The sequence below is a fragment of the Nyctereutes procyonoides genome, unplaced genomic scaffold (genome assembly GCF_905146905.1).
Source record: "Nyctereutes procyonoides isolate TBG_1078 unplaced genomic scaffold, NYPRO_anot_genome, whole genome shotgun sequence".
NCBI classification, from domain to species: domain Eukaryota; kingdom Metazoa; phylum Chordata; class Mammalia; order Carnivora; family Canidae; genus Nyctereutes; species Nyctereutes procyonoides.
The window spans coordinates 16,245,438-16,257,779 of NW_026575121.1; the positions used below are offsets into that span (position 1 = coordinate 16,245,438).

General features: G+C 35.6%; 1 protein-coding gene across 6 annotated transcripts in view; it reads left to right on the forward strand.

The window, feature by feature from the left end:
- Window positions 1-12,342, forward strand: part of TDRD3 (tudor domain containing 3) — a 162,338-nt gene that overhangs the window by 65,644 nt on the left and 84,352 nt on the right. For all 6 annotated transcript variants that reach the window (XM_055335867.1, XM_055335868.1, XM_055335863.1 and 3 more), the window contains exon 4: window positions 9,021-9,181. In XM_055335867.1, coding sequence (XP_055191842.1) covers window positions 9,108-9,181 — 74 coding nt within the window. In that variant the 5' untranslated portion in view covers window positions 9,021-9,107. The remainder of the gene's footprint in view (window positions 1-9,020; window positions 9,182-12,342) is intronic.

Genomic DNA, 12,342 nt, shown 5'->3' on the forward strand with positions numbered 1-12,342 from the left:
TTAAAAACAACTGTACAAAACAATATATATTAAACAACTACTCTTGATAATTGAAAAACAAACTGTTCACCTTACTTTTTTTTTTTTTAAATTCTCCTAGAGAACAAAATGCAAAAAGAGGTGAAGAATAAAGGTGTGGAAATAGGCAAATGGTACACTAGCAGAAGGGTTACTTTTGACTGGAAGTCCCACAGTGTTTTCCTCATATTTCATTTGCTGTAATTGCTCTGAATGATTGAATAAGAGAAATTATGTTCTGTGCTGTACTTTGATGTATAAATTGATGCTTTTTACAGGGGATCTCAAGTTTGGGAGAACCTATTCAAGACTATGTCTGTTCTCAATGGCTTTTTTTTTTTTTTAATAAATTACTTTTTATGGTGTACAATTTACCAACATACAGAATAAACCCAGTGCTCATCCGTCAAGTGTCCCCCTCTGTGCCCGTCAACCGTCAGCCAACCCCCGCCCCTCCTCCCTTCCACCACCCTAGTTCATTGTCACAGAGTTAGAAGTCTTTATGTTCTGTGTCCCTTTCTGATATCTCCCAACATTTTCTTCTCCCTTCCCTTATTCCCTTTCACTATTATTCATATTCCCCAAATGAATGAGAACATAATGTTTGTCCTTCTGGACTGATGACTTACTTCACAGCATAATACTCCAGTTCCATCACGTTGAAGAAAATGGTGGGTATTTGTTGTTTTAATGGCTGAGTAATATTCATTGTATACATAAACCACATCTTCTTTATCCTTCATCTTTCGATGGGCACGACGCTCCTCCACAGGTTTGGCTATTGTGGAAATGGCTGCTAGAAACATCTGGGTGCAGGTGCCCGGCGTTTCATTGCATCTGAATTTCGGGGTGAATCCCTAACAGTGCAATTGCTTGGGTCGTTAGGGCAGGTCTAATTTTAATTCTTTGAGGAACCTCACTCAGTTTTCCAGAGTGGCTGACCGTTACAATCCCACCAAACAGTGTAAGAGGGTTTCCCTGTTCTCACATCCTCCTCCAACATATGTTGTTTCCTGCTTATTAATTTTCCCCTTATCACTTGGTGTGATAGGGTGGTATCTCATTGTGGTTTTGATTTGTATTTCCCTGATGGCAAGTGATGCGGAGCATTTTATATGTGCATGGTTGGCTATGTCTATGTCTTCCTCTGTGAGATTTCTCTTCATGTCCTTTGCCCATTTCATGATTGGATGGTGTGTTTCTTGGTGTTGAGTTTAATAAGTTCTTTATAGATTTTTGGAAATAGCCCTTTATCTGATATGTTATTTGCAAATATCTTCCCATTTTCTGTAGGTTGTCTTTTGAGTTTTGTTGACTGTATCCTTTGCTTGTCTGTGCAAAAGCTTCTTATTTGATGAAGTCCCAATAGTTCATATATGCTTTTGTTTCTTTTTGTTCTTCGGATGTATCTTGCAAGAAGTTACTGTGGCTCAAGTCAAAAAGGGTGTTGGCCTGTAGTTTCTCTAGGATTTTGATGGAGTTTTGTCTCACGTTTAAAATCTTTCATCCATTTTGAGTTTATCTTTGTGTATGGTGCAAGAGGAGTGGTCTGTTTATTCTTCTGCATGTGGATGATCCAATTTTCCCAGCTACATTTATTGAAGAGATGTCTTTCATCAGTGGATAGTCTGTCTCCTTTGTCGAATATTAGTTCGACCATAAAGTTCAGGGTCCACTCTGGATTCTTTCTATTCTGTTCTTGGTCTATGTGTTCTGTTTTTTGTGGCCAGTACACACTGTCTTGAGACCCAGTTCTGTAGTACAACCTGATATCTGGCTTTGTGATGCCCCAGCTATGGTGTTCTTTTTTTAAAATTCCCTGGCTATTCGGGTCTTTCTGATCCCACAATATCTTAAAATAATTTGTTCTAAGCTCTCTGAAAAAAGACCATGGTATTTTGATAGGGATTGATTGAAAGTGTAATTGCTGGGTAGCATTGATTTTCACAATATTATTTCTGCCAATCAGAGCATGGGAATTATTTTTCCATCTCTTAGTGTTTTCAATTTCTTTTAGAAGTGTTCTATTCAGTTTTTAGGGTATGATCCTTTACCTTTTTGGTTAGGTTTATTACTAGGTATCTTCATGCTTTGGGGTGCAATGTTAATGGGGAGTGATCCTTAATTTTCTTTCTTCAGTCTCATTGTTAGTGTAGAGGAATGCCATTGATTTCTGGGCATTGATTTTGTATCCTGCCACGCTACCAAATTGCTGTATGACGTTCTAGCAAATATGGGGGGGGTGGGGGGTTTTGGGGTTTTTATGTTAGGTATCATGTCATCGGCGAAGAGGGAGATGTTTGACTTTTCTTTTGCCAATTTGAATGCCTCTTAATGTCTTTTTGTTTGTCTGATTGCTGGAGGCTAGGACTTCAATACTATGTTGAATAAAGTGGTGAGATGTGGACATCCCTGTCTGGTTCCTGATCTTAGGGGAAAGGCTACCAGTGCTTCCCCATTGAGAATGATATTTGCTGTGGGCTTTTCGTAGATGGCTTTTAAGATGTCGAGGAAAGTTCCCTCTATCCCTACACTTGAAGAGGTTTTGATCAGGATAGATGGATGTGTATTTTGTCAAATGCTTTCTCTGCATTATGAGAGGATTCATATGTTTCGTGGTTTTTTCTCTCTGCATGATATTGATGAATTCATTGATTGTTTTACGAGTGTTGAAACAGCCTTGCATCCGGGGAGAAATCATACTTGGTCATGGTGGAATAATTTTTCTTTATGTCGTTGTTGGATCCTATTGGTGTATTTGTTGAGAATTTTTGCATCCATGTCATAGGGTATTGGTCTGTAATTTCTCCTTTTTGGTGGGGGTCTTTGTTGGTTTTGGAAAATAAGGTGAATGTGGCCTCGTAAGAATGAATTTGGAAGTACTCCATTTTTCTATTTTCCAAACCAGTTTAGTTGAAAGGTTTATGATATTTCTTTAACGATTTTGATAGATTCCCCTGGGAAGCATTGGCACCTTGGAACTTTGAGTCTTGGGAGGTTTTTGGATGAATTCTTCAATTTCCTCCCTGGTTATTGGCTGTTTGGTTTTCTATTTCTTTGCTCGTTTTGGTAGTTTGTGGCTTTCCTAGGAATGCGTCCATTTTTCTAGATTGCCTGAATTTATTGGCGTTAGGAGCTGTTCATAAAATATGTTTTTAAAATCGTTTGTATTTCCTTGTGTTTGTTGGTAGTGATCTCTCCTTTTCATTCATGATGTATATTAATTTGAGTCTTCTCTTCTTTTTTTTAATAAGGTTGGCTAATGGTTCTATCTATCTTATTGATTCTTTCACAAGAACAAATACTGGTTGTATTGAATGATCACAGTTCTTTGGTCTCAATTTCGTTGAGTTCTGCATCGAAATTTAAATTAACTCTCTTCTTTGCTGGGGTCGGTGGTCGATTTGCTGCTCTCTCTCTAGCTCCTTTACTGTGTAAGGTTACTTTTGTACTTTGAGTTTTTCAGTTTTTGAATGGATGCTTGTTATTGCGAGTCTTTCCCCCTCAGGATGCTTTTGCTGCATCCAAGATTTTGATCAGTGTGTATTTCATTTCTCATTAGTTTCCATGAATCTTTTTAATTCTTCCTTAATTTCTGGTTGACCCTCAATAGGTCATTTATAATACTGTTTTTAAAATTTTAAGGAGTTAGAAACTTTTAGATCTTCTAGTAAAGGTACTACCATATTTATGATTCAGAATGTTTTTCTTTTTACTGTGACTAATTTTTTTTTGCATTTACATTCTCACTGTATGTGAATATCACTTGAGAAATTTGAGATAGGGATGAGGGACTACCTTTGCAAAGATGGTTTTTTTTTTTTTTTCAGCATCCTCAGTGAATTTGACTTAATTTTCTCTTGATCTTTTTTTGTGCAAGCTTCTTTTTTTAATAATTTTTATTCTCATTTTTTATTTTCTCCTAAAGTTTTATTTTTGAAGTAGTGTCTACATTTTACATTTTATATGACTCTAATGACACGTTTTCAAGAGTCTTTCAAAAATGAGCCTTTTAGCAAGTGATGAATTAATGATTCTATAACTGAAAACTAATTTATTATTAGGAAATCCTTTATCAATACATAGGTCCTATCTGTTGTCTTTTTTTTTTAATTGAATTTGCCAACATATAGTATAACACCTAGTGCTCATCGCATCATGTCCATCACCCAGTTATCCTATCCCCTCTCCCACCTCGCCTTCTGCAACCCTTTATTTGTTTCCCAGAGTTAGGAGTCTCTCATGGTTTATCTTCCTCTCTCATTTTCCAGCACTCAGTTTCCCCTCTTTTCCTTATGGTCCTTTCACTATTTCTATATTCCACATATGAGTGAAACCATATGATAATTGTCTTTCTCTGTGCAAGCTTCTAACTTCTCTAGAAAAACCCTGATTTCCAGCAAATTCTTCTTTTTCTCCCCTTCCCCTCCCCCTCTTTACTGAAAATCAACTCTGCTAGATCCTGTGTTAAGCAATTTATATGCAAAATCTCAGTTTTCCAGGTGTGATCATACTATAGACAAGTAGTTCCATGTCATTCAGCCATCTCCATGTCATTGGAGAGTCTGATTAATAAACAGGAGTGTTACTTAATATCAATAAAGTAATAAACTAATAGAGCTATTTAAATCTGGTATTCCAAATCAGTTTATATGACTGCTTAGGAGTTCACACGAGAGAGGTGTCCATCGTCCTAAGCAGAAGAAGTAATGAAGCCTGCATGAATTGTTTTGGCCTCAGATAATATTTCTGGCAGATACTTGGTATCATTTATTATGATGAGAAATCTTTACCTGGAGAGACAATAATGATTTTTTTTTACCTATTTAAACTTTTTACAATAATTTCTTTTACTTGTCCCCTATTACTCATGCAAAAAAGAAAATCAGACATTAAAGAAATGTTAGGCAGAGTGCCTAGGTGGCTCATTCGGTTAAGTCTAACTTGATTTTGGCTCAAGTCATAATTTCACGGTCATGAGATAGACCCCTAAATCAAGATCCACACTGGGCGTGGAGCCTGCTTAAGATTCTCTCTTTCCCTTTGGCTCCCTCCCCAAAGAAGGAGAAATCTTGGGTAAAGATTAATCTTTGTTTTTTATTATTTAAAATTTATATATTTTTTTAGTTTGGGGTTGCTGTTGACACTAGTTGGACACAGATTTTGAGGTTAATTCACATTCAGTATTGTGGATGCCTTTAGATGATTTTATTTATTATTTTTTAATGATTTATTTATTTTAGAGAGAGAGAGAAAGGGAATGCATGAGTAGGGGCAGAGACAGAGGGAGAGGGAGAAGGGAAATCAGATTCCCTGCTGAGCGTGGAGCTCAAACCCTGGCTCCATCTCATGACCCTGAGATCATGACCTGAGTCAAAATCAAGTCTCGGATGCTCAGTCGATTGAACTACCCAAGTGCCCCATCTTTAGATGATTTTAGATTCAGAGTGTAAAGTTAGGATTTATAATCTTAGAACTGTAGCATTTTATTCTACAAATTGTGTTTTACTTAGATCCCATACCTCTGTATTGTTTTTCTACAGAGTATAATAAACTGAATTTTGTGAACATAATAATAGAAATATCATTATACTTGTGGGCTTACAGAACATTTCTGAATTGTGGGATCACTAATATTAAGGCCTGATGATTCACACTGAGAAGTGACTATGACAAGATTGTATAATTTAGGAGTTTCTAAGAAGAGCCTAATAAACAGTACCTCCTTTTCCACTTTGCTTTTGAATCAATTGAGAAGTAAAGTGTGGGAGATGTGGGCCAAAATATCAACTTTATCATGAATGAAAATTTCTTTGAAGGATGTGGTTTAGTGGGAGAGCCAAATGGACCCACTGAACCATAGGCCAGGTAGACATACACTCCTTTGTGGTCGTGTCAGTCCCGTGCAGAACCTGAGTAAGTAGTTCATACCTCAGGGATCCTGGCTAGATCTCAGGAAGAAGAAGGGTGATGCTGAGCTCAGTGTATACAATATATTCTTCCCAATCAGATAGGTCATTCCGTGAGTGGGTGTATTAGTTTCCCAAGGTTCCTGTAACAAATTACTGCAAACTCGGTGGCATGAAACACAGAAATGTATCCTCTCACAGTTCTGTAGGCCAGAAGTCTAAAATCGATGTGTCAGCAGGTTTGGTTCCTTTTGGGGGCTCTTAGGGAAAATCTGTTTTATGGCTCTCTCCTCGCTTCTGGTAGCTGTGGGCAGTCTTTGACATTCTTGCCTTGTAGATGTGAAACTCCAATTTTTGCCCCCATCTCCACATGGCCTCTCTAGCCTGCGTCTCTCTGTGTTTATTTATACTGTGTGTTTATTTCCCTTTATCTTACAAGTTCACTCATCATTGGATTTCTATCCCATCCTAATTCAGGATGATCTCATCTTTAGATCCTAACCTCAGTTATGTATGCAAAATCCCTTTTCCCAAATAAGGTTACTTTACAGGTTCCAGGTAGATGTATCTTTTTGAGGGGCCACTATTCAATCCACTAAAAGGGCTAGAGAGACCAGGAGTTGGAGTAATTAAGTAAGTGAACTTATTGCTTATTAGGAAATATTAGGAGCCAGGGGCAGGTGTTATTTCCTAGCATTCTCTAGCTTTTGTTCCTATGGTCAGCTAGGATGTAGGAGATCAACAAAATGGTTGTATTCCCACCCTGTGTTTTTTGTCATTGAAATTATCTTCAATTTATGTTTCTTTGGTAGAAACTTAAAGCTAAAAAAAAAAAGAAAAAAAAGAAACTTAAAGCTACTTGTCTATTTTATGAGCATTAATTGTTAAAACTAGGTAATATATTCTATATATCCATTTAACTGCACACAAATAAAAGGCAGTTTGTTACAACACATTGGAAGTGGGCAGCCCTGGTGGCTCAGCGGTTTAGTGCCACTTTCAGCCCAGGGCGTGATCCTGGAGACTCGGGATTGAGTCCCATGTCGGGCTCCCTGCATGGATCCTGCTTCTCCCTCTGCCTGTGTCTCTGCCTCTCCCTCTGTGTCTCTTATGAGTAAATAAACAAAATCTTAAAAAAAAAAAAAACACACATACATTGGAAGCAAATAAAATCACCAAAAATGTCCTGTCAACCCTCATGAGTTGTAGAACTCCCCAATTCCATAAAGATACATTGTGATCCGTATGTCAAATGACTGAGTTAGGATGCCCTTCTCATGCTGGATAAGAAATACTAGGAAAGTTTAATTTCTTTATCAGGAATTAAACAGAAGCAAGAGTTTCCCTCTCATGGTTCAATGGATGCACTCTCCTTAGGATGCTTGAGTCTCACTTTGGAACACATGGATTTAGATCATCAATTGTCTAATAGAACTTTTTGTAGTGATATAGATAATTTATATCTGTGTTGTCCAGATACAGAACATTTGAAATATGAAATATGGCTAATGTTACTCAAGAGTTGAATTTTAAATTTAATTTTAATTAATTTAAATATAAATTTAATAGTTGCATATGGTTGGTGGATCATATTGAACACTGCAAGCTGAATATTCATCCATGTTGAAGCCAAAAATATTAGTAAAATAAAGAGAATGATAAACGTAATAACTATAACCTTCCAGTGGTTTCATTTAAATGTCCTTGGATCACCAGGGTGGCTCCGCGGTTTTAAGCGAGTCTGCTTTGGCTCAGGGTGTGATCCTGGAGTTCCGGGATCAAGTCCCCCATCAGGCTCCCTGCAGGGAGCTTGCTTCTCTCTCTGTCTATGTCTCTGCCTCTCTCTTTCTGTGTCTCTCATGAATAAATAAATAAAAATCTTAAAAATAATAATAATAAATGTCCTTATTTTAAGGGAATTACAAAGCAAAAGAAATAGTTCATCCTGAATTAGCAGCTTATCTATATTTGTTAAAGGTTTTGACTTGTTTTAACTGGGAATTTTTTTTGTAACTGAATTTTAGGTGGAAATTTTAGTCTCTTTTTTCTAATTATATTCTTTAGGACTAAATTTATAACAAAATTATTCCTTTATAGGCAAAATATATTCGTAAATATGCAATAGCAGATTTGTTAACTTGGGACATGCTCACTCAAGAGATTAAGTGTAAATGTCAATCATTTTACATTTTTCTTTGCTGAAAATATAAATTACATTCATGTGCACAGAAAAATTTTATTTAGGACTGTGTCACAGAAAAATAGCCCTTTTCTTCCTTTGTAGGTATGATACTACTTAGAGATAAAATATTTTATAATGTGGAAAATATCACTTTATGTTATTTTTCAGCCATGTAAGCAGATTTTACCAGCATTTCCCAATTATATCATAGATATTTTATTATATAAAAATTTTAATAGCTGGTTAGTCCATCATTTTAATTTTTGTCTTTGATTGAAATGTGGCTGGAGAGAGTGTTTCATTTCCTTAGTGCCAGGCATGTAGTACAGCATTAGATTTAAATTTACTTGAAAAGATAATGTGAAAATAAATCAAGTACAGCTCACACTTCTTGAACTTTATATGGTTTAAATTTTGGAGTATTGTATTCTTCATTAATACCAGAAGAGGGTGTACTTTAAACTTGATGTTTTTAAACGGGAAACATTCCTTCCAACTGGTGCTGTAAAGTTGATGTCCCTTAAAAAATTACCGAGTTCTTTAATTCCAGATTGCCCCTTAATGTACATGGAGAAGATGGGGAGGGCATGTATGTGAATAATTTAGAGCATATAACACTAAAAACATCTATTAATATACCTTTAATCCAGAAATATAACGTTGTTTTCTTCAACTTTTCCCATTACTTTATGAAAATGCATTCAGAATTAATGAATTCAGGACATGCTTTAGAAGTTTTATCTTTAAATCCCCCCAAACTCTGACGTATGTTACATAATTTCATTTTTGACCTTATTTAATTGAAATTATTATAAATCACAAAGTATGACCATTAAGAAAGAGAGAAACACAATAAATGAAAAACAAAGCCATGGCTGGAAAGTAATATTTATTCCCTTGTGTTTTGACAGCTTGAAGGTCCATGTGTTTTGCAAATTCAGAAAATTCGCAATGTTGCTGCACCAAAGGACAATGAAGAATCTCAGGCTGCACCGAGAATGCTGCGTTTGCAGATGACTGATGGGCACATAAGTTGCACAGCTGTGGAATTTAGTTATATGTCAAAAATAAGGTGATTGACACTTTATTTTGTATATTTGTTACAGAGTGTGAAGGTGCTATTCAAAATGAATTTTATGAATTTTAGAAAGAACTGTTAAGTGCATGTTACAATTTTTCAGAAGAAATTAAAGAGTTTATATTTCTACTTTATCTGTATAGGAAAATAAGAATGGGATTACTCTTCCCTTAAATGTTAATTATTAAAAAAAAAATCCAAGATGTTTTTGTATGGAAAGTAATCATTTCTGTTTTTTCAATACATTTTAGGTCACTCAAAAATTTCCCAAACACATTCTCTGAATATGTTACAATTTCTTCTTTGACAGCTATGTCTATCACATAGAAAAGTTTTATAGACAAATGAGTTTTCTTAGGAAATGAAACCAGAGATATCACTCCACTTTCTTAGAGGACAAGGAACTCCCTAACAATTTTCTGAATTCTTCTTTTGACTATTTTTATAAGAAGTTTTTATTTTTATTTGCATAAATTTGATGTGTAACATTGCATAAGTTTAAATTGTATAGCATTGTACTTTGATACCCTTATATATTATGATCCCTAATGTAACAGTATTTATCACATTATAAATAGTACAATACCATCATTGTGTTTATTATACTGTATATTAGATCTCTATGGTTTATATACTACTTATTATAAAGTTGTGCCCTTAAACACCTTTAATCTCATCCCTCTACACCATTCCATGGTATCCACCGTTTTATTCTCTTCTTACAGGTTTAATTTACTTGGATTCCACATATAAATGATATCATATAGTCTTTATCTAAATTATCTTGCTTAAAATAAATAAATAAATAAATAAATTATCTTGCTTAACATAATATGTTTAAGGTCCATTCATGTTGTTGCAAATGGCAGGATATTTTCCTTTCTCATGTATTCCATTGTGTATATGTACCATATCTTTTTTTAAATCTATTCATTTGAGTTGTTTCCATATCTTGGTTACTGTGAATAATGTTGCAGTAAACAGGGGAGTGTGTGTTTCTGGTCAGAATCCTGTTTTCATTTCCTTTGGTATACACTCAGAAGTAGAATTGCTGGATTATATGGTAGGTCTATTTTTAATTTTTTGAGGAATCTTCATATTGTTTTCCATAGTGGTTGGGCCAGTTTACATTTCCACCAAGAACGTATGAGTTCCCTTTTCACTACATCCTCACCAACATGTTATCTTTTGTGTTCTTAATGATAACCATTCTTAGAGGTGTGAGGTGATAGCTCATATACTTTTAATTTGCATTTCCCTGATGAGTAGTAATGTTAGACAGCTTTCACCTGCCTTTTGATCATTTTGCAGTTCTCTTTGGAAAAATGTCTGTTTAGTTCTTCTCATTTTTAAATCGGACTGGTTTTTGTTAGGTTCACCGAGTTCTTTATTTCTTTTGGATATTAAATAACCCCTTATCCAAAATATGATTTGCAAAAACTATTTTCCATTCTGTGCATTGTCTCTATTTTTTGTGTGGTACAGAAGCTTTTGAGTTTGATATAGTCCCATTTGTTGATTTTTGTTTTGTTGTTACATTCTTGGTGTCATGTCCAAAAAACCATTGCCAAGACCAATACTGATAAGCTTCTTCCCTATGTCTTATTCTAGGAGCTTTAGGGTAGCAGGTTTTATATGTAAGTCCTTGATCCATTTGAAGTTAATTTTTGTGAGTATTGGGAGACAGGTCCAACTTCACTCTTCTGTATGTGTTTCTATGAGAGGCTTTTAGAGTCATTCCTGTTGGAATGGAAAAAAAGCAATGAGAAGGAAAGAGAAATGTTCCTTTTTTCCTCAGTGCCCCCATTGTTTAGTTTGAGCAATTTTCCAAGGTGGGAATTTTCATTGGACATTTGTAATGTCGTTTTATATTTCTTACATGTGCTGCTCTGGGTCCTTTGAGCTTTTTCACTTAATGTAAACTCCTAGACTGTATTTCTCTCCTAAGCGAGCATTTAACAAGTGTTTAGCATCCACTGTGTTCCAGCCCTTTTATCCAGTGCTGGAGGTACAAAGGTTAAAAAAAAAAAACAAAAAACACAATTTAGATTTTGCCCCCAAGTAACTCTCTGCTAATGAGGTAGGCAGATAGGCATACAAGTTATGATGAATATATCAACTAAAAGAATTAGGAGTCTAGAAAATTAACTACTAGGAGGAGGCTGGAATGAGACCTAAAATATGAATAGGTGTTTTGAGAAAGGTGAGAGGTGGAATAGCACATGCAGAGACAGAGTCCTGAAAACAACTGATTGAAAAGTTCCATTTGGAAGAGCTTAGGTGATTTGAGATGGTGGTATATAGGAAGACATGTGGTAGGTTGAGGCGTTCTATGACATGCTCAATAGTTTTCCTTTTTTTTTTTTTTCTTCCTTCAACCTGTTATCTGCCTCTGGTAAAGGAATTTCCTTCCATAGAAGATAGATTTGTCTAAAATACTGACTTTCATATATAAAGCAGGTTTTGTTGATGTTGTGATTATGTTGTCTTTTTTTTTTTTTTTCTTTTTAAATAGGCTGCATGCCCACCATGGAGCAGAGTGTGAGGCTTGAACTCAAAATCCTGAGATCAAGACCTGAGCTGAGATCAGGAGTCAGATGCTTAACCAACTAAGCCACCCAGGTGTCCCTGTTGCCTTTTAGAAGAATAGAAAGGTTTCTACTTTTGTGGAGAAAGACTCCCTCTCCTCCTTTGGCAAATTCAGACTCCCTACAAAGGAGTTCACAAATGACTCAAAGACTTGGCATGTAATAGCCCCTTCTCTGATTTTACTGCTTTGTATTTCTCTGAGCTAAATGAAAACACAAGATCGTCTACAAAGGAGGATCCCTTGTGTTGTTCACTGTCTTCTTTTGTTGAGTTTATTGCAGTTTGACAATTGAAAAAGAAAAAAAACACTGCTTGTTCATTGACTTATCATTGAAGTAGCATGTCTGCTTTTGTTGCTATAAGAGCAACAGCCTGCAGAACTGTTCTTACATGTGAACATTTGGGAGACTTTTATCTTAGTTGGTGTTTGTCTTAGAAGCAAAGTAAGATTGGTTAGTGGTTATCTTAGAAGCAAAGTAGAATAACTCACTGGAGAGGATACGGCAGGCCCTGGTACGAACTGTGTTGCCTTCAGTGCACACTGCATTTCTCTGTGGTGCTTTTTT